The 22,688-nt window shown below is 41.4% G+C and overlaps 2 protein-coding genes across 6 annotated transcripts in view; one reads left to right on the top strand and one right to left on the bottom strand.

The window, feature by feature from the left end:
- The window catches only part of AGTPBP1 (ATP/GTP binding carboxypeptidase 1), a 60,500-nt gene extending 51,707 nt beyond the window's left edge, over positions 1 to 8,793 (bottom strand). For 2 of the 4 annotated variants that reach the window (XM_054003622.1, XM_054003624.1), the window contains exons 1-2: positions 8,569 to 8,793; positions 362 to 493 (exon numbers count right to left, since the gene is read on the bottom strand). The gene's annotated coding sequence lies outside the window, so the exon portion shown is untranslated. The remainder of the gene's footprint in view (positions 1 to 361; positions 494 to 8,568) is intronic. The other 2 variants (XM_054003621.1, XM_054003620.1) reach the window with 2 other exon arrangements.
- Positions 8,794 to 9,461: 668 nt separating this feature from the next.
- The window catches only part of NAA35 (N-alpha-acetyltransferase 35, NatC auxiliary subunit), a 35,755-nt gene continuing 22,528 nt past the window's right edge, over positions 9,462 to 22,688 (top strand). Inside the window, exons 1-3 of one of the 2 annotated variants that reach the window (XM_054002629.1) lie at positions 9,462 to 9,491; positions 19,209 to 19,352; positions 22,076 to 22,109. In XM_054002629.1, the coding sequence (XP_053858604.1) occupies positions 19,229 to 19,352; positions 22,076 to 22,109 (158 nt within the window). In that variant the 5' untranslated portion in view covers positions 9,462 to 9,491; positions 19,209 to 19,228. Of the gene's footprint in view, positions 9,492 to 17,799; positions 17,954 to 19,208; positions 19,353 to 22,075; positions 22,110 to 22,688 lie in introns of those variants that run through there. The other variant, XM_054002628.1, reaches the window with a different exon arrangement.

Here is a 22,688-nt window from a genome sequence, read left to right as displayed (position 1 = left end):
ATGACAGACAAATACTCCCACTGTGAAAAAAAAAATGTCCTCCAAGAGCTCAGTGGTTAATTTGAACATAGAAGACAGAAAAGGGGAAAATGGATGTTCAAAGATATGGGTGCTGCGAATGAGTAAGATAAAGCACTCTTCTCTTGGGAAATGCAAGCAAGAAATTCAGCCAACTGTACACATACAGCTGCCCACTCCCTTCCCCAATCCCCTTCTCCCCAAAGAAATTCGTAAAACCTCTCAAAAATCCTTACTGTTCAGCACATAAAAATAATCAGGTTTGTTATTACTGGTAAATTCCACTCCACTGCTAAAAGCCTAAAGCAGATGAAGTATGAAACAGGCTTATTTCCAAATTTACCTGAAAGCAGGATCTTTTCCCAGCATCCAGGAAGAAAATGCTTAACTTTTCAGAAGAATTGCAGCTTGACTCAAGTTAACAGGTGTCTTAGCTTTGTCCAAGCACCCTTCAGGTGTACACTATCTTGAAATCCTTTAAACAAAAAAAAAAAAGTTACAAGAGAAGAGCTTTGTCCACCACATTACTGACAATTTCATGAATTACAAAGTCTGGATTATTCCAACCAGGCTGCAGGTCTTACTGGGTGGAAATCAGACCCTTGGATTCAAGTAACCAAGAGCTGCTTTGCTTCCAGCAAAAGTAGGACCCGCTGTCATGCAGATGATGAACAGTCTGCCATTGCCAATAGTGCCTATATATTGTTGTGTACTGAACTGCTGTACAAGTGGAGCCAGCTATTGAGCTGAACCATCTTGAACTGCAAGGTCTTTGTCTAAATTCACCACAAAGTATGTCAGTAAGCATTAAAGTACTTACTGATGCTCCAGGTCAAGGGGAGAAGTCAAGTAAAAAAGAAAAAGCAAAAGAACAAAGCAAAAAACCCCAAGAAAACTAACAACAGAGGAGAAGGAGCAAGGAAAAAATGGAAAGAGAAATGCACACAGCAGCAATCCAGACAGATGTGGTGGGACATCTATGCATACTAAAGAAAAAATAAATTCTCTTTAACATTTGACTAGCTAATGCAAAAAAAAACTTCCAAATTAATTTAAAGCTTTTAATATTATCCTTATTTTGAATAAACATTTAATAGAAAACTAAAGGCAGAAGGTGAATGAATTTACATATATTTTAAACAATGCCACTTGCCTTTCAGTGGTAGCAGAGCAGACGAAAAATTAGCATTAGTTCTGCTTGCAAAGGACTAAGAACAACTGAATGAAAGCACTTCAATAAGTAGAATCAGAGGAGAGCAAGAAGTGCTGACTAAGTAGAACTCCAAACCGATAAATGCTGGACTGTCTGCAATCTCCCTTTGCCTTTCCACCTTGCCTGTGAAACGTTATCTCATTCATCCTCCCATCTAGACAGGGAAACAGGCAGTCTTCACAAGATCAGAAAGCAGCACTGTAATAATTGCTGTAATAATGCTATCAACAGTACAATAAATTAAATGGCCTGCATGAAGTTACACATCATTTTCACATTTTCTTTTCTCCTCAGAAAAGCACATATTTGCCTCACTCCTAGGTGAATTCTTTGTCATTGAGTCCCCTTCTCTGGTGATCCAGATTTTTAATACCCTAAAAATTTGACACTCACTGACAAAGTTCATGCAAAAGCAAAGAGGATATCCCCTCCAGTATTTACCTTCCATGTGAAATTCTGGCATTTGCCAAAATCTAAAATTAAGAATAACATGGAATCCATGGAACTCCTGGTTCTTAGATAAATATTTTAACCACAAAACTACTCTACCAAATGGCAAGGACCATCACAAAGCAATTTTCTTTTGCTCAGAACAATGGCTAAAGAAATGAACTTGCACTGGTTCATTCAGATTTCATGTTCAGATGTGTCTATTAGGTATTACTGGGAGTGTCTACAGAGGACTTGTACAAATTCCATCCTCCTGAATATTAAGTTTATATATATATATATATATATATATATATATATATATATATGCATATATGTGTATATATATGTATATATATATATATATATATATATATATATATATATATGTACTAGAAGAACAGCAAGATGCTTAGCCACTCCAAGGCAGCAATAATTCTGGTCAGAAGTCATAACAGGATTCACAGGAGATTTTACTGACACAAGTTCTGGGGGTCCCAGTGTAGCAAGGATGTGGACTTGCTGAATCAAGTCCAGAAGGGGACAATAAAAATGACTGGAGTGACAGAACAATTCTCCTATACAAAGAAGGGCTGAAAGAGTTGGGACTCTTCACCCTGGAGATGAGAAGGCTCTGGGGAGACCTCAGAGCAGCCTTCCAGCATCTAGAGAGAGCCTAACAGAAAGCTGGATAGGGACTTTTTACAAGGGGGGGCAATGATAGGACAAGAGGCAACACGATTGATTCAAACTGAAAGGAGGAAGGTTTAGGTTAGACACTAGGAAGAAAAAACACATAGTCACAATTGCAACAGTTTAGTGCTGAGCATTTCTGTTGTCATTTTAATAATATCATACTAGAAAGAAATTCTTATAAATTAAACATACAATAATGTCACATCTGAGGCTCAAAATTTTTATTTTAACCAATAGACCTCTACTTTCACATTAGGTTTTTCTTTCTCACTGAAACTGACAGAAATCCTATATCTCAAAACCACAGAGAGTTTTCATGCTAAAATCCTGCTATTAAAACTTTCTCTTACAGAAAACAGGGATAATCTCTCTGTTGTTGAAACTCAAGGACATTCTTAGTTTACATAAACAGAATTTGTACGTTCCATTGACCAAAATACTTTAACACAGAACATGCCTGCCTTGGAAGGATAGATGTAATTTTAATAAAATTTAAAGTACCTTTGTATTTTCTTTACTTAAAAACTTCTTGTCCCTCAAGAAACCAGCAAGACCAAACTACCACACACAAGAAAACCATGCAAATAATTTTAAAAAACCCAAAAAAATCCCAACAACAACAACAAAAAAACCCCACAACCAGAAAATAGACCACTTCAAAGAGCCAGAGATGTCTGAAATTTTTTATGGCTAATACTAGGATCTTCCTGCAAAGTGCTTTGTAATTACATTCCAAAAAACACAGTTCTTTCCAAGGGAAACCAGACAAATCAAAACCCAGTATGGAAACACAAAGTTTATCAACTCTACTCAATCTGTTCTACTTGTGCTATATACTATTAAGTTTTTATTTTCCAGAAATGTATGTTTTTAATAAATATTATATAGAAAGTTATATTTTTGAGTCATATTAAAACACGGTATCTTATTATCAAAACCAGAGGAGTTGTTAAAATCATATATCAAATTATACATATCAAGAGAAAAACAAAAATTTAAGTTTTTTTATGTCTATCTACCACAATAGCTCTGCAAAACCTGTAAGATTGTTCATCTACTATTTCCATGTTTTGCTTTGTATCCAAAGCTTGGTGCAACCCAAAATATTTTCAAAGCCAAAGATCAGATTTCACTTTTGATTATCACAGAGCTATTGATTTGAAAGGTGAAAAAAAATTAACAAGACTGCAGCAACAAAGTCATTACTTTGATGTGTACTTACTTATCAGATAGTGCAAGCAAGTAGCTGAACAAAATCTTTGGTAAATGCTACAGTACAAAAAAAAAAGGCAAACTAGTACACCAAAAAAGGAAGGACTACAAAATCTCAGGTGACAGAATAGTGTCAAATGCAACACATTAAAAATTAAATCGAAAAACTATAAGTATGAACTGAGAAAACACGTAATTATTTAAAAGGTCACAAATGCTCGGCAGAAGAAAACCTATATTGAAACCCTGAAGCTGGTTACATTCTGGGCTTCCAAAAGCACTTCTACCTCTCACAGAAGTACATGTGAGTTCTCCCAGTTCAATGCAGATTAAATCACAAGCAAATGCACTTTTCATATTATCTCATTTCATGCAACCCAAAGTCTCAGAAGCTGTTCATGGGTCAAAATATTCTTTTTCAAAGTACTTATAAGTCTGTTTAAACAAAACCATATAAAAAGACTTCTGCATTCTTTGTGCTCTAGGCAATCTTAATTCCAAAATACCATTTGTGGTTTACATTTTTAAACACTGAAGTAAATTGCTTGCAAGAACAGACTATTTACCTAAGTGAATTCACATTTGTAGGAATATACTCTGTGTTAAAAATTTAGGATAACCAGCAACACATGGCAGCAAGAGTCATGGTCTCTGTAGCAACAGCAACCTACTCAAAAATCTTGTAGAGAGCAGGTAAACACCATGATAACCAGCATTCTAAATATAGCAAAACCATACAAATAAAACACCATGCAGAAATGAGCAGTATGTTACCTAACATTACACAAAATAATTATTCACCAGGACAGAATACTCTTCCTTTGACAGCAGTAAGAAATGGCCACTGCTATTAACACAGTGGTGCTGTCTCCCTGAACTCATCTTTCTGCACCATAAGGACTGCCCATTTGCACAAGTCCCAGCAATTGTACCTTAAGTAGCTCCTTCGTCTATTTAATCCTTTACTCTTTCATACTTAGCATATTGTTTTCAAGTTCTCAAATGACAACTTACACAACTTTCTTTTTGAAAAAAATGGTTGGTTGTAGGTTGCTTTTTGGGTTTTTTTTCAAGAATGCAGTTCTATTTTAATGCCATACAAAGTAGCAAAGTTACTTCATGTGAACAACTTCCTTAATAAAAATGTGATACTTAATGTTAGGTAAAAAATCTAACACAGCTATTTGGAGATGCCAGATTTACTTGTACAAACTGCTTTATATCCTAAAATCTCGATCCACAGAACAATCCATAAAAGCTTTGGTTACCTATAAACCATACTAAAAATCTGGGGAAATCCTTCAAGCTTCACAATTAAGTTTCAAGTTGGCAAACACTACATTGTACTCAATCACAATCCAGTAAACAGAACCATATACATAAAGAATGTGGTATTGACAATCTGTTTCCTGAAGCTGACTATTCCTAGCCCAGTTCCTAAACCTTTAGAAGCACTGGAAAACAAAAACAAACTTCCCCCCCATGCCCAACCTTACGCTGTATTTCATAGCAATTAAAGTCCTAATCAATAGCCCAGAGAGAGTCAATTATCAGGACTAGCTGTTTTTTTAACTGAATTGTAAAATAGGATGGAATGGCACTGAGTACACACTGAACAGCTATCTCTTCCTATTAATATATAGCAGTACAAAAAGTTTTAGTGCCACCAAAGTATTATAATATACCTAGAAGTACCTTAGATGTGTTTTTTCCATGAGAAAAGGTTTGTTCAAGATAGTAGAAAAACTATTTCTTCCAGATGTAATTTTAAGACTTTATGTGGAAAGGGCAGAAAATAATCCCTTACCTAATGACTACTCAAGACCTCTAAGCAGAAAAAAAATAAGTTTTTGGTGGAAGACAGCCTAATTCATAAATCTAAAACAAAATGAAAAGGCTGACAACCTTCACTAGTCAAAGAAAAAATACTTCTGAAAATCAGTAAACTGCCTTTCCCTTATGCCATTTGCTGTATTTATAAAAAGTCAGCTGATTAGCTTACCCATTGCTGCATTATAGCAAAGCACTGACTTTTTGACATGACTAGATAAACTGCAGCACATAATCAGACATTCAAAATGACATACATAAAACTTCACAGACAACTGAAGCACCAAATTCCTTTACAGCAGGCTGCCAACTATGCCATGCAGCCATTAGCACTAGTCCACTTGACTGTAAAAACAAAGTCTGACAAAAGTAGCCAAAAAAAGGTAAGCAAGCAAGCAAGAAAAGCATTTGCTGGGAAAGAAGCAGACTAAAACACCAACCAGTACTTTGTTTTTTGCCTGGAAAGAAGCTCTTAGAAAGTTACTAGCATTGCAGGCATCAGGTTACTTCAAGATATGACAAACTTGCTGTCATCAAGGTCACATAGTATCACATTCAAAGCTTATGTGATTTAAGCTGACAGAAATACTGCAAAAGTCAGCTACTTCTTGCCCAGCCGGCATAACCCTTTTATCAGGTAGGAGGTGAATGCCACAGGGAGGGAGGAGGAAGCAATAAAAATAGCCAGAAGAAAAAGGACAACCACAGCAGAAACTAAGTATTTCCCTACACCATGAACTGAACAAGAACTGGAAACCTAGGAACTTTTGCCAGCTCTTGGAAAAACTTAATACAGTGGTAAATGTCAGAGGTGCTTTCTAGCGCCTGACCCAGTGATTGCTCCTTTGGGTTACACTGTCTTGATGGTTAAGATCAGTCTGTAAAAAAAATCAACTCAAAGATCTAAACTTCCTAGTTCACAAGCTTCAAAAAGTAAACCTGCAATCCTGGTTTTAATCTAAATTAAAACAAAAAAAAAAAGGAAAAAATCCATGGCTCCATGTTGCAGATTTATCTACCTAAATATACCTCAAACCCTTCAAACCTCATTGATGTGCAGAAACACAATCATAACAACCCATAATACTCCCAGCGACTGTTATCCCTTTCAAAATCTTGATTTGTACCATTTAGCTTATGAATTAACCTTGGAACAATTAAAACAGTATTACCTATCTCAAGTATGCAACCCTTGGGCACCCTGTTTCTCAGTAATTTTAAGTTTTATAAAGGATATAGTGGAAGTTTTTATGTGCCTTGTAATATACTAAATGTTTTAGGGTGACATTTTCAGGACTGCTGCCTCTGCAGCTGCTGCAAAAGAAAGGAAGGATGTTTGGGTGCTCCCTCCCTTCTTACTAGTTCCAGTCTTTCTATGGTTACTGCATTTCCAAATGGAAACCATGCTCAATCATCCATGTATCCAGGACACACACTGGATAGTTAATAATCTTCTTGATGCTTAGCACAGGATATTGGACAGTTAAGCTGTGGATAGTGGCAGGGCCTGAAAACGTACCCAGCGATACACTGCTATTATAAATCTCTCCTAAGCACTCACACAAGCAGCTGCCTTGTTCAGCACTCTCACACTCACTCCAAGAAACCTGACATCCCCTCTAAGTTCTTTAAGGAGTTTCAACACTTCAATTACTGCAGTTATACTCCAGAGCCAGGGTGACTTGATTAGCACTCAGCGCTTTTGAACATTAGCAATTCGTACCACGGGAGCAATCTCCTAAGAGCAAGCAGCTCACAGATACTGGAATTCAAGGAGACGTTTCAAATAACATACTGAGAGCCAAAAAACAGGTGATCCCTAACTGTGCCTAGCAGAGTATCACCCTGAATTTTAAAGACTGCAAAGTTTCTAATCATGTGACACACTGCTGACAAGCTGTTGAGCGAGAAGCTGAATATCTTTCCTAAACTAAAACCTAAACACAAGGTGAAATAGCAAACTCCTCCTGTAAACTTAAAGGACTTCACAGAGCCTCTCACCTTTTTCTCTTTACATGTAGCTTCTTACACGTAATTTCAGGGAAGTTGCTCCTAGCAGCAGTAAGATAACTAATACAAATCTTCTGCCAAGGCAACTGAATATTCTTCAAGCTCAAAAGTTTAAATTTGGAAAATCTGTGAAGTTCTTGAACATGAAAACTAAAATATGAGTACTGCCACTCCCAACACCTGAACTGAAAGTTAAGCCTGAGATCAGGTATTACTTTACACAAACATATATCGGGTGTCACTTCACATACCAAGACTACTCCTTGGTTTAAGATAATTTCCACCCTTTTTGAAAAAAAAAATAAAGAATCCTTTTTTTTAAATGAAAGTTTAAAAAAAAGGTATTTTGCTTAATTTATACTAGCATAAAAAAATCACAATAGTGAACTGAAACATCAGAAACTATGTGTCAAAATTATCTTGACATTAAAAAAAAGTCTTCAGGAAGGGAGATTATCTTGTCACTCCCCAGTCGAAGACATTGAAAGATATTCCAACACAGACTTGCACTCACAACACAGCATGAGGTATAATTTCCAGAAAAACTCTTTGGTCATAACTATAATTTCAATGAAGGATTAACCAAAAGGTGGGGCTATCCCATCAGCAACATCCAGTCACTCAGGGTTACACAAACTACACACTGAAAGCTACCTGCAAAACAGAGAAGCCTTTTAATGAAATATAACCCAAAAAGGTAGTGCAGACACATTTCTTTAAAGTAACATCATTCATGGGAATACACTTATTGGAGAGCTAATTTCCTAATGCTGGAAAAATTAATACACAAAAATCAACATTCACACCACAAGGTTATACAGAAGCTTCATGGTGTTTTTACACCATACAGATAAAAAGGAATTTACTTTCTGCCTATACATACTATTGAAAGATTATTGCTCTAAGTAACTGTAACAGTTCGTCCAGGTGAGGATTTCTAAACATCTCACACAAAGCTCGGTGCCTGAAAGCAGTTTACACTGAAGAAAAACACCACCCCGCCCTGATGTGCAACCTATTTCTCAAACCTCTGTCGAGCATTTGAACCGGTATCTACAAATAAACATTTGCTGTGCTAGATTTCCACTCCGAAAAAAAAAAAAAAAAAAAAAAAAAGAGGCAGGAAAAGGAAAAAGGAAAAAATGTTGACAAACTCCTACCCACAGAGCGTTAAGTCAAACAGACGTTGGGCAGGGCAAGTCGCACGGCACATGAGGCAAATGTTATCCCAACCGCCGTCTTTTCCACCCAATGCCTATGATGGGCTACCCCTCCGGCGGGGCAGCGGGGGCAGAGCCGCAGTGCTCGGGGGCCGGCAGGGCCAGGGCTCACCGCAGCCCTGGCTGCTGCAGGGCCGCCCGGCAGAGCAGGAAGCGCGCACGGGCCGGCTATGCACCGCACGGAGCGCGGGGACAAGATCGTCCCGCGCCCGGCGCGGGGCTCCGTGCCACCGGCGGCTCCACCCCGTGCCGCGGGCAGACCCAACCGCGGCCAGGCCCGGAAACCAGGACCGCTCCTACCGTAGGGCCTGCGGCGAGAGCGCGCAGGGCGCGGCTCCTGCAGAGACCCGCCGTGCCCGAGCGGCCCCGCACGCATCCACCGGTGTCCGCAAGAACGCGCCCGGCAGCCCCGGAGAGCCTGGCACAGAGGAGCCGAGCCCCGCCCCGCCTCTCCCCGATCCCGATCCCGGCCCCGGCCACGGCCCGGCCTCCGCTGCGGCCGGCTCCGCCCTGCCCAAGGCGATGTCCGCTCGCGGGGCTTCACTTTCGCGGCAGGCGGGGAGCCCCCCACTCACCCCGCGGCGCTCAGGCGGGGGCGCCGGGCGGCGGTGGCGGCTCCGCGCTGCGCCCCCGCCGTGCTCATGCAGCGGCGGCGGCGGCAGGACCTGCCCGCACCGCAGCGCGTCACCGGCCCCGCTGCGCCCCGCCCGCGCGCAAGCGCCGCCGAGAGGAGCGCGGTGCCCGGCCCGTCCGGACAGCGCGGATGGAGCAGCGCCGCTTGAGTCGTGTCAATCTCCCTGGCTGGCCGCCTCCCGCACCAGCCACTCATGCCTGAGCAGTCCATACTTCTGTGAGATACACAGGTATCTAATGGGGGACCGGGGGGGGAGCAAGAGCATGGAAGCAGGCTTTTCTCGGTGGTTCGGGAGCAGTACGAAAAGAGGCTACGGGCACAAAGTGATGCACAGGAAGTTCCACCTGAACACGAGGAAGAACTGTGCGGATGACCAAGCACTGACACAGATTGTCCAGAGAGGTTGTGGAGTCTCCCTCACTGGAGATACTTAAAAACCCTCTGGACGCCATCCTGTGCGGTGTGCTCTAGGATGACCCTGCTCGAGCAGGGATGTTGGACCAGATAACCCACTGTCGTCCCTTCTAACCTGACCAATTCTGTGATTCTGCAATACCTTCGTGGGGCACTTCCCCTCAGCCCAACCTTTACACACAGTTTGTTGTAGCAGGTGAGTACCTGAACCCAAAGAATCCTACTGCCCAGGGCACTGAGGTACCACAGAAGCAAGCAAGAAAATTCATAGTGATTCATTAGTCAAAGATTTTGTGTACCTCCTCAGACACCCTCCCACCCCTTTCCCCTGAGAATCTTTGCAAAAGAAAAGTAATACCTCATACGCTTCACAAAACATTTTATGGCAAATTAACCTCCATGTGCCTAGCACCTGGAGGTGCTATGAACCATGCATTAGTGTCGCTGATGACTTCTAGAAATGGGTAATTTAATCTCCCTGACACTTGTCAAACTGGAACAACTAGGTATTTCCTTTCTCATTAAGTTCCTCAAATGAAGAAACTGCTAAGAATCTGTGGCCAAATCTTTATACTGGGTTTACAAATCTGACATGGGCAAAGAAATCCTTTAGTAAAAGGCCGGCAAACTGAAATCAAGTTCAAATCCCACTTACACCCATTATAAAGGCACAATCCCTACTAGAACGATGCAAAGTTAATTTCCCAATAATAATGTGTATCCATGGAGTTACCCATTCTAATTCTTGTTCAGTAAAAGCAGATTTCAGATCCTTTAAATTTATACTTTTATTCATCTTCCAATTCAAAGTACAGATACCTGGATACAGCACTTGCAACTCCTGTCCTATACACATCATTCAATCTACTCACAAAGGCAAGAGTGAAGATAGCCAAGTCTTTTCTACTGTCTAGGAGGTAGCTGTGCATTTTGTGTGACAGTTTGCAACTCTTCCATAGGGCTGATTCAGCTGAAGGGTGGTTTATAGTTACTGTTTGTTAGTCCTTTAACTTGAGTTACAATATTAGAAAGGTGAATTCTGCTTATCATGCATGCAATGGTACACAGCTGATCTGCACAGCATGCATATACATCCATACCTTATGGACACAGAACAAAACTGCTTTACTGGCAAGTTAGCAGAAACCAACACAAGTGAGGAGCAGTGAACTAATTTTGTCGAGGTATGATAGATGGGAGATCCTGGTCCTCCTACCTCCTATTTATGCATAACTGCTTATATACATTTTAAGTCCTCATCCCGCCATATTAACAAAAATGGATAGTCAGATGTCCATTTATTCAGTTATTCACATGGTCTTTCTCCAGCAAATAATTCAACATTAATTATGCTTCCTAGAACTTGTAAACCCATGGGCCATAATCACAAAACATGTGTGTATTGGGAAGGACCTTCCTCCCTCTCTTACAAGTTTCTCCAGGTATCTAGCATGAATGAAAAGAGCACATTATCAGAACTTTGCCAGTGCATTGGCAACAGGAACAGTCTCACTTGTTCTGTAACACTGGTCACATCGGGAAATGGGTAAGAGAATACTTAAAACAGAATTCAGTACAGATACAAGTTGTCTGTGAATTCTATTAATGGAATTATTTTAAATGCATAGCTCTGTCTAAAGCAAAGCAGAAGACATGGAAGTACTCAAGTATGACTCAGGCAAATACAAAAATAGTATCGGGCAGGCAAGTAAAGGACAAATAAAGGGGGTGTAGATAAAACTCAAATATTTTGAAGTTGAAGTCAGAGTCAGTTTATTTAAGTTAGTTATGAAAATAATGTTTTAAAACAGCTCTGTATGTGTCCTGGCACATAACAAAAATAAATCAGTTAAAAATATGAGAATTTTCTACTGAAAAAAAGAGGACCCAGCAGTAGCTCCATTACTTTAAGGCTGGCAAACAGTGTGATTTCATTTAAGGAAAAAATGAATTATAGTAATGGGCCTAATTAAAATACTATTATCAGTTACTGAAATATATTAACTTTTTTCACTCAATGTAAACAAAAAATTCAGAATATAATTGAATATAAGTGCTTCATTTACCTTGATTATTTCACCCAAAAGACCATTCTATGCAGAACTCCTATTTTTACTAGCTAAACATTTGTTTATGGAAGTTAAAGGTCACTGAACAATTGAACCTAGACTTGGTTTTTTTGGCAGGTAAACTGGTTCCAAGTTTAGGATTTATTTCTAAGGAGAACAACTTTACCTTTAAAAAACCTGACTCTGTTTTCAGAGTGTAAAAATGGTGTAGCAGGCCATTGCTGATCTTATTTTCATAACAATTCTCACCAATTCAGATGCATTTTACTTATATGAGACAGCAGGAATATGTCCTAGCTTTATTTGTTTTCAGACACAATACTGTGTGCAAAAGTGAATTGTTTATCCATTGAATTTTTTATAAAAAGTTAATATTATTCTTTGGTTTCACAAAATTTTTAACACTTCAAGCAGAATCTTTAACAAGCATACAAAACTATTCAAAACGATTTACATTTAATTTAACCAGAGCAAATAATACATTTGAAAATAAGGTGATGGCAAATTATAGAGCCATTAAGTAAAAGCTTGATGGGGAGCCAGGAATGCATCTCTGAAAATTGCAGCAGCAGTAATACTAGATTGTGGAGCAGAATGGGTTCCACCAAAATTAAATCTCTAGGTTTGACTAAGTGACCCACCTAGCAGATGAGAGAAAGGCTGTGGACGTTGTCTACCTGAACTTCAGTAAAGCCTTTGATACTCTTTCCCCCACAGCTTCTTCCTGGAGAAATTGGCTGCTCATGACTTAGACAGGTGCAGTTTACTGGTTAAAAACTGGATGGATGGCTGGGCTGAGGTATCTGGCTGACAGTCAGTCACTTCTGAAGTTTGCTAGGGCTCACTGCTGGGGCTGGTCCTGTTTAATGTCTTTTATCAATTATTTGGAGTACCACCTCAATTTGCAGACAATACTAAAGTTGGGTGGGAGTGTTGATCTGCTGGAGGGCAGGAAGGCTCTGCAGAGGGATCTGGACAGGCTGGATGGATGAGCTGAGGCCAGTGGTATGAGATTCAATGTGGTCAGGTACTGAGTCCCAAACTTGGGTCACAACAACCCCATTCACTGCTACAGGCTTGGGGCAGAAAGACTGGACAGCTGCTCAGCCAAAAAAGACCTAGGGGTCAACAGCAGATCCTGACCTGGGACATTGAGGAGTGTGGACTGTCCAGAGAAGGGCAATGGAGCTGATGAAAGGTCTGGAGCACAAGTCTTATGAGGAGCAGCTGAGGAAGCTGGAGGTGTTTAGCCTGAAGAAAAAGTAGAAAAGGACATTCAGGAGTGACCTTATCCCTCTCTTAAAACTACCTGAGAGTGTAGCAGGCAAGGGTTGGCCTCTTCTCCCAGGCAATTAGCAACTGGAGAACAACACATAGCCTCAAGATGGGCTAGGGCAGGTTCAGGTTGGACATGAGAAAGAATTTTGTCATTGAGAGTGATTAAGTATTGAAACAAGCTAACCAGGGAGGTGGTGGTGTCACCATCCCAGGAAGTGTTCAATAAATTATTAGACATGCAACTTAGAGCTATGGTTTAATTGACATGGTGGTTATTAGTCAAAGGTTGGACTTAGAGGTCTTTTCCAACTTTAATAACTTTATGATTTGTAGGAAATTCAGTCTTAGGAATATACCTTCTAATGGGACAATCCATGGACTTAGAGAAGGTAACAAATATATACCAATCTACACATTGTGTGGAAAGGCAAGGACATCAGAGGTGTCATAAGCTAAAAAAAGAAGTTTATAAATTTACATAAACTGTATTCCTTTAGTATTTTGGCAAGGCAATACAAACAACAAATTGAGCCACAGATAATTGACATTCATGCAGAGACACAGGTTTTCAGACAAAGATAAGCTCCTCAGTCCTGCATTTTTACAGGCTACTAAAAAAGTATTTACTACTAAGTAAGCTGTACAGCATGACTTCCAGGATCAGACCTTACAACTAAAATAATCACAAAACATTTTAAATTATAATGGTTAGCCCCTCTGGAAGCAGGAAAGGGCTGTAAAGCATTAAAACAGACTGCCCAAGAAAGTGATGGGGTCACCCCCTCTGGAAGTGTTCAGAAAAGTGTGTGGATATGGCACTTGAGGAGGTGGTATAATGGTGAACATGGTGGTGGTGCTGAGTTGATGGCTGGACTTGAAGGACTTTTCCGACTGTAAAAGTTCTATGATTAAGAGCAAGGAGAATAAGAAAAAGCTCTTCAAAATAACTTAGTGGGTAGCAACATAAAAGCATCTTAGATCCTATCCTCTTCTCTGTAATTATCAACTAGATAATCATTGTTTCCTACTAAAACTTAACCTCTACTAGTTAAATCTGCCTTGCCTGTTGCTATATGCCTATTACTGAACAGATCCAGTCAGTTCCAGATAATGAAGCTAACAACTCTCCATCACTCTTAAAAACAATCACTCCTTCATTTGGAAGCCAACAGTTGCATACATGCACATTGGAGAATTTGTTTTTGACCCTTTATCTCTAACGTATCTTATCGGTTAGGACACTTTTTTTTTTTTTGAGATGATCTTTTGTGCTCTGTTGTGCATGTATTTTAGTGCATAAAAAAGCATTTTAGTTCAACTTCATATCTGTCCTTCATTCAGCTACTTTAGCCTTTGTAATACTACAAATGCAATAACACATCAATATTCTTCACAGAGAATTCAGAATGTATAGATCTGGTGGATATTTTCATCTAAGTTTCTAGGGACTGGGGGTGGGAAGGAGTGGGCATTGTTTTTCAGAGCAGGAAAAGGACAAGATTCTAAAGTGATGCACTGTTTCACAGGTTCATACCAAGTCAGTCACTTTTTTCCATATGCCTACTGACAATCACATTTAATTTATACATGCAGAATATTAACATAATGCCCCCTCCATGACCCAACCAAAACAAAAAATGAATCTCATCTGTTTCAGTCTATCAAGAACCTCCATACTCACAATGTAAAAAAAAAAATTTAAATGTGTATCATTTTCAGTTTACCTGAAGGTCACCTTCTTTCTATTTATGACAGTATTTGCATACTTTGAGATCTCTGACTTTCCCTTTTCTCCCTGCACCAAAAGAAGGACATCTAAAGCAATGGTAAGTTCCTGAAAAATCAGCAGTACTTTAAGCAAGGTAAAAGGTAAAGAATAATCTTCAGAAACAAGTATGAAATACCTCCTTCTTGGGGCAAGGCTAGGAAGATATCCTGCAGCAGCTGACCATTTCCACAATGGACTTACAACACCTCTTGAGGGAGAGGACAGATTTCTGCTATTTAGAAAATGATAAACAATTGCAATTTTGTACAAAGAGGTCAATAAGTAATTCTACACACTTCAAATTCTTTAGAGCAAACAAAACAGACTTACCTCTTAAATCTGATTTTCATTTCACACAGTACTTGAAAGACTGGAAATGCCTTTTTGCTTATGCCAGTCAACATTTCTTTTACAGGATATTTTTTTAAAGCCAAATAGTAAAGGATAAGTTTGCTCACTTCTCCTCTTAAGTATCCCTAAAAAATTCATTATGCTTTAGTATGAGTTTCCGCAGTGTAAAAATAGACACCCTGTGTTACAAACTCATACAAAATACATCAGTACTTTCAAAATTAATGTAACATCATTTTGGAAAGACAAAAATAGCAGTCAGTCAAATGACTGCACCCTAAACTGTCACATGGTTAGCTGAAGTTTTCTTAAACAAAGCAGCCTATTTAAGTCAAGTATATAATGACGTGTACTAACTGTATTATAGGAACAAAGGTACTCCATAATTAATACTGAAGCAAGCTCCTCATAATCCTTGATCTACTGCCCACTTCACCAAGACAGTGACAGAAGCACAAAACATGTGTTGGACATAACGAGCAAGTATTATATGAAGGTTGCTCTTTTCTTCTGTCTTGCTTAATATTGTGGACTACTTTGTGGTGTAGATTAAGGAAAAAAAGGGATACTTTTGTAATAAATGCAAGGCATTTTAAATACTAGTAATTTTGGTAAACTATCCCCAGAAAAAACGATAATTGTGTGCATAATCTAAAAATAAATAAAAACTGATTTTATTTCTCTGGATTTTCCCATGTGCATATCACATGTACCAGTAGTTAGATCAGCCCTTCAAAGCATTTTTGTCAAGGCACTTAATTGTATCATTTCAGGTTGAGGTGCTTTGATGTTCTCAAAGCAAAGCATCTCACCTTAGTGGTTATTGCAGTGAACATGTATTACCTTTTTTAACTGCTATGGTCATTTCACACACACATAATCAACCTGGTGTTCATTTTTGATGCTTGGTATTTTTGTCAAGGGAAGTGATAATTGCTTACATTTATTTAGGATTAATCCATTGCCATGATTACTTCACAAAAGTCAGCTTATAATTTCTACCATAAAGTCTGCACAGAACCACAAATAGGTGGTTTGATGGATTACTCTCTCATTAACTTCAAACCTTTTCAGAAAGTAATTTTTGTTAAATATTGTGGTTTTTAAAAAGATAATTTCATAATGAAATTATTATTATATGGACTATAGCCGTTCTATCCTGAAACTAAAAATAGAATTCTCCTGAAAATCAACTACAGAAAAGAGTGGTGGTCAAGCTATCACTATCTTCTGTTTTAAAGACAGGTAGGTTTCATGTACAGATGTTTTAACCAACATCAGGTTCAATAATAACGATCTGTTCTTTCTACCATAACATTGGGATTATTACAAGATGTCTGCTATATTGTTGCATATCATCCCTGGAACTCCATATAAGTACAGTGCAGCTGTGAGCCATCAGACATTTCAACAGCCATTAAACTAAAGATAACTTATTCTTTCAGATAAAGTAGGTTGTTGTCATTGTTTAAAATGAGCTCTGACTGAAATTTCTCCTCTTGCTTCCCACCAAGCACAAATGCTCTGTACTTTGAATGCTGAATAGAAAGGACGATGGATAAAGTTAGTTCTTTTATTTTAATCTCTTTTTTCTCCAAAACCTTGGACATAAAATCTACTTAAGATAGCCTCTACCAAGTCAGTAAAGCGCATTAGCCACTGTCTTTTATGTTGGTGATCTTAGCCTGAAACTGCAAGCATTCAGTCATACTAAAACCGTAGCTCCCTAAGACATCGTCTCACGTCAGCTGGCTTCCCTCTCAACGGAGATAATTAGCACATCTCCGTAGACCCTGCACAGAACAGAGAGTTACGTACTCTCTACCACATGACGTTCATTAAAACGGAGTGCGAAAGGAAAGGGAACGTCTGACAGAGGACAAAATAAACCTGCTTCGAGTCTGCTTTTCAGTTCAGCCGCCGCCCGCTCAACCCACGGCGCCAGCGCCGCACCTGCACCGCGTCCCGGGCGGGCAGCGGCAGCACCGGCATGCGGGCTTGGCTGGGAGCCCAGGGGCCGCGCCGGGACCCTGCTGGCAGCGATTCAGAGAGTCACAGAATGGGTCAGGCTAGGAGACACGAGGTCTCCATTTGGTCCAACCTGTCTGCTCAACCAGATTCAAGCCTGCACGTAGTCCACAAGCCTGCAGGCTTGTGTCTATACTGTTCTTGAGTATCTCCTACGAGGTACACAATCTCTCTGGGAAATTTGTTCCAGTGCTCGGTCACCTGCACGGTAAAGAAGTTCTTCTTCGTGGAAGTTCTTCAGGTGGCACTTCCTGTGCATAGGTTTGTGCACATTGCCTTTTGTCCTATTGCTCGGCGCCACTGAGAAAAACCTGGCTCCGTCCTGTCGACACACGCCTTTTAGATATTTATACAGCGTTCACAACAGAGCTGGAGATAGCCTCTGCTCCTGCTGTGCAGCAGCGCCCCGCCGCCCGCACCTCCCGCACTGTCCCGCAGCTCCTTCACAGTCCTTTCCGCACCCACGCACGCACGCACGCACGGGAGCCTCATGGCGCCCGAGCCTCCACCGCGCTGGGCGGAGCCGCCGCGGCCCCGCCTTGCTCGCGGGCGCAGCGGGTGCCGAGCGCTGCCCCCGGCCGCTCTCGCCCCGCCTCACCGCTCACGGTGAGCGGCGGCCGCGCAGGGGTGGGGCGGCAGAGCTCCTGTGTGCGGCTGCGCCGGGGCGCTCAGGCCGAGACCGCGGGCCGGTGGCGGCGGCAGCAGCAGTAGCAGTGGGTCTGCGCGTGTGCGGCGGCGGCCCAGCCAGGAGCGGCGGGCGGGCGGCGGCGTGGGACTTAGCGGGTGAGGCCCGGGGAGGGTGCGGGGCGAGGGGCGCAGGCAGAGCCCGCAGGGGCACCGAGGGAGGGACGGAGGAAGGGGGAGCCCGCGGCAGCGGCGCTGCTGCTCCGCAGCGGGGCGGGCGGCGCGCTGGCCCCTCCTCTGCGGCGGGGCGGAGGAGCCGTGCGGGCCGGCGGCGGTGCCCGGCGTCCCCGGGAGGCTGCCTGGGGCCCGCTGAGTTCACGGTGGCCGCGGCTCTGGCAGCGTCGGAGTTGGGGTGACCTGTGGGAAGAGGAGAGCCGGAGGGCCTGATTGTCCTGGAATACAAGGGGGAATTTAATTTATTTCAACTGATTTCCCACGTATTTCCTCACCACAGCCCACTGAGCCTGGCAGTCCCTGCGGTCTCTTGAGAACTGGTGACAACCTGACGGCCCTCCGATGGGGAGTGAGCCTGGCTGGGCCGAGAGGACCCCTGGGCTGCAGTTCAAAAGCCCTTTTATCGTCCCTTTTGTTTTTATTAATTCCCGATGCCCTGGAGGTCTTCTGCCACTGGGGCCTTTGTTTGAAGCTTCCGTGGCGGCTGTGGTTAAGCTGCTCAGAGTTTGCCGAGCTCGCAGCTGTCTCTTAACGGGAGCTCCATCAGCAGAGGGGAGTTCAGCATTGCTGACACCTCACGGGCAGGCTGACCGGGAAAGCTGGACGTCCTCAGGGGTGCCCACGTGTCGGGAGGTTGCGAAAGAACAAAACCAGTTCGAAATATCTGGTCGGTGGAGTTTAAAACTTATATTCCAGTCTGAACTTGCTTAACTTCAGTGGTGCAATCTTTTCTGCTGAAGAAATCGTAGGAAATGTCTTTTTTTACTTTTACAGTACCCTCTTTTTAATTCCTGTTGCGGAGCAGTAGGAGGATGTATGGTCTAACAGTATAAAAGAACAAGTAGAGAATTGTGATGTCTGCATCTGTTATTATGCTTCCGATTTTATTTTTAATTTGACAGCAGACACTTTAGTATGGTCTGTACAGTTGATGTCCTGGTGTCCCTAGTTTTTGAGGTTTCACAGCCTACAAGCTACTTGTAAAGAAATTGTGCATAAGAAAAGCTTTTTCTGAAAGAGATTTTATTAATAAGGGTTTTTCTGTTGGTCTTGTCTAACAGTAAATGTTTAAATAAAATGTTAGTTCATTTCATATTCTCACCTGATTATTGAAAAAAAAAAAAATTATTCCCACAAAGCACCTTCTCTAATTTGTGCAAATATATGGTGTCTCTGATAGGAATTTAAAGGTGCAGCATCATGGTTATGAAAGCTACACTAGAAGATGATGATTCAGGATGGGAACTCGGTATGCCTGACAAGATGGAAAAGAGTAATACCAGCTGGATAGATATAACCCAAGATTTTGAAGAAGCTTGTAAAGGTGAGTTGTAGTCCTTTCATTCTGAGAAAATCTGGAGTCCTTCGGAGGCCTAAGCATAGTTCTTTGAGCTCTTTTGAGCAATAGTTTGACCCAGGTTCAAGCTTTAGATGAATGAGCTACATTGATTCTGTGTTAACTCTGAGGGTAGAATTATCATGAACCACCTCATTTTGTTTCCTCTTCCAGATTACATAAATACATCTTTAATTAAAAATTTTTCATCTTATGCATTTTCACATCTGCTTTTTTTCTTTTGCAAAGATTTCTTACTGTCTCTTCTGCCCAAGTGGAAATGTCATTCCTGCATGCAGAATCAACACACTGTTTCTTTCTTGCATATTTTGTATCTCCAGGGTCCAGTAATTAATTTAATTCATCAGTGCATCATTTTTCATCTTTGAAACAAGTCTGAGCTTTTGAACTTTTGAACTGATGCAGTGCATCTCAGTAATGGGGAAGCAGTTGCTTCCATTAAAACAGTGCCTTTATTACTGTTACGTGCTACTGCTAGTTTACAGTTTTTCCAACTGATTTTAGGGAAAAATAAATATAAAAACTGCATCTTACCACACAGAATATGACACAATTTCTGTATATTATTTCTCTATATTACTCTAAATTACTTATAAATAATTATTTCTCTGTATTACTTATATCTGTGTACCCATCAAATATATCTAAAGACTCCTTTAAAAATTATGAGGAAAAGCAAGCCTTTCAGTAGTCTCCCCTGGAAAAGACTAGGGCACCTGAATAGAGGAGCAGAGGAAACAGCTGTATTCCAGGCTATTCAGATGCTACTATTTCACAGAATAGTCATCACAGAATGATTTGTGTTGGAAGGGACCTTAAAGACCATCTCATTCCAACTCCCCTACCATGGACAGGGACACCTTTCACCAGACTGTGTTGCTCAAAGCCCCATCCAGCCTGACCTTGAACAGTGCCAGGGATGGGGGATTCACAACTTCTCTGGGCAACCTGTTCCAGTGACTCACCACCCTCCCAGCAAAGAATTTCTCCCAGTATCTAATCTAAATCTCTCTTAGTTTAACAGCAGTTCCCCTTGTCCTGTCAGTACATGCCCTTGTAAAAAGTCCCTCTCCACTCTTTTCTAGCCTTCCTTTATGAAGGATGCTAGATGAATCCATAGACCCTTTTCTTCTCCAGGCTGAACAGCCCCAACTCTTTCAGCCTGACTTCCTAGGAAAAGTGCTTTACCCTTCCATTCATTTTTATTAGCCTCTTCTGAACTTGCACCAACAGATCCATGTCCTTCCTGTGCTGGAACCCCAGACCTGGATGCAGTGTTCCAGGTGGGGTCTCACCAGAGCAGAGAGGCAGAATCCCCTCCCTTGACCCGCAGCCCAGGATATCAGCTTTTTGCTCTGTGAGTGCACTGTGTGCTTAGTAATTCTAAAACTTCTTTAATTCCTAGAATAACAGAGGGATGAGAGCACACTGTTAACCACTGGGTTTTTTTTCAGTCTTTCAGTCTTGAAAGTGCTTTGTAAGTAAAAGCAGTAGTGTCATGGGTTGACCTGGGCCAGATGCCAGGCACCCAGCAAAGCCACTCACTCACTCCCCTCTGCAGCTGGACAGAGGAGAGAAAATTTAAATGAAGGTTCGTGGGTTGAGATAAGGACTGGGAGAGATCCCTCACCAAATATCATCATGGGCAAAACAGGCTCAACTTAGAGATATGAAGTGAATTTATTACTGACAAAATCAGAGCAGGATAATGAGAAGTAAAATAACCCCTTAAAAACAGCTTCCTGCCACCCCTCCTTCCTTCCTCATACCCCAGCAGTGCAGGGAGACAGGGAATGGGGGTTATGGCAGTTCATCACCCAAGGCTTCTCCTGCTGCTCAGGGAGGGGAGCTGTTTCCCTGCTGCACCCTGGGGTCCCACCCATGTGGGACAGTTCTCCATGAACTTCTCCAGCATGAGTCCATCTCATGAGCAGCAGCTCTCAGTGAACTGCTGCAATGTGAGCCCATCCTATGGGCAACAGTCCTCCCAAAACTGCTGCAGTGTGGGTCACTTTTCCACATGGTGCAGTCCTCCAAGGACAGGCTTCTCCACCATGGGAGCAGGGCCCCTCTCTCTACAGATCTCCCATAGGTTCAAAACCCTTCCTCAGGCATCCACCTGCTCTGGTGTGGGTCTTCTCCATGGGCTGCAGGTGGATCTCTGCATCCCCATGGACCTCCATGGGCTGCAGGGGCACAGCTGCTTCACCACGGCCTGCACCACGGGCTGCGGGGGAATCTCAGGTCTGGCATCTGGAGCACCTCCTCCCCCTCCTTCTTCACTGACCTTGATGTCTCCAGTGCTCTTCTTCTCCCATGTTCTCACTTGGCTGTTCTCCATTTGCAGTTGAAACTGTGCAATTTGTTTTTTTGTCTTTCTTCTTAAATCTGTTGCCACAAGGTATTATTGTTTCTAATTGGCCCAGAGGCTCTCTGGAGCCACCAGGGATTGTCTCTACTGGACATGGAAGAAGTTTCTAGCAGCTTCTCACAAAAGCCATCCCTGTAGTCATCTCCCCCACAAGCTACCAAACCCAGGCCATGCAAACCCAATGCGAGTAGAAATTCCTGATCTGCTTCCTGCAGCTTGTTCTCTCTTGGCATAAGGCAGTTTCGTATGTGACAAGACTACCCTGGAAAAGCTGTGCTAGTAGGATGATTGTAATTGTTTTTGTCCTGTTCCTTTGTAGAACTGAAGTTAGGAGAACTGCTTCATGACAAGCTGTAAGTATGTGTGTGGAATGGTTCTGGCTTTTAGATAAGATTACTGCAAACATGTTGATGTTACCTAATAACTAAGTTTTTTTAGACTTTTATGTTAAATAAAGTATTTGAAGTATAGAGAATATTATACATTCTTAGCAGTGTGTATATGCTGCACCTGTATGAATGCTGAACATACCTGATGCTCTAAGTATAACATAACATTTTTCAATGGGATTGAAATTGTATTTCAGAAGTTCATAGCACATCTTATGATCTGTGGTGATTATATTACTGCACTATCTTATGGGACATGCTCTTATGAAAAAAGGCCAGAAAGACTTTAAACCATTTGGTTGACCCAAATGTCGCTGTCAAGTATTTGGTAAACAATCTGTATGCTTTAGTGCAACGTAAAGCGCTTCATGCTAAAGCAGAAAGTAAGAACTCTACACATTGAAAGTATATTTCAAAGAAAAGAATGTGGTAAAGACTTGCTGAATTTATTAAAGAATGATGAATTTAAATAATTTAAATATTTTAAAGATTAAATTCTTCTTAGTGAAGGTGTTCACTTGAGTAAAGAAAAAAGTTATTTTT

Source organism: Vidua macroura, chromosome Z (genome assembly GCF_024509145.1).
Source record: "Vidua macroura isolate BioBank_ID:100142 chromosome Z, ASM2450914v1, whole genome shotgun sequence".
In the NCBI taxonomy this organism is placed as follows: domain Eukaryota; kingdom Metazoa; phylum Chordata; class Aves; order Passeriformes; family Viduidae; genus Vidua; species Vidua macroura.
The sequence above is the reverse complement of the archived record's forward strand: the minus strand, read 5'-3'. Positions and strand labels throughout refer to the sequence as shown.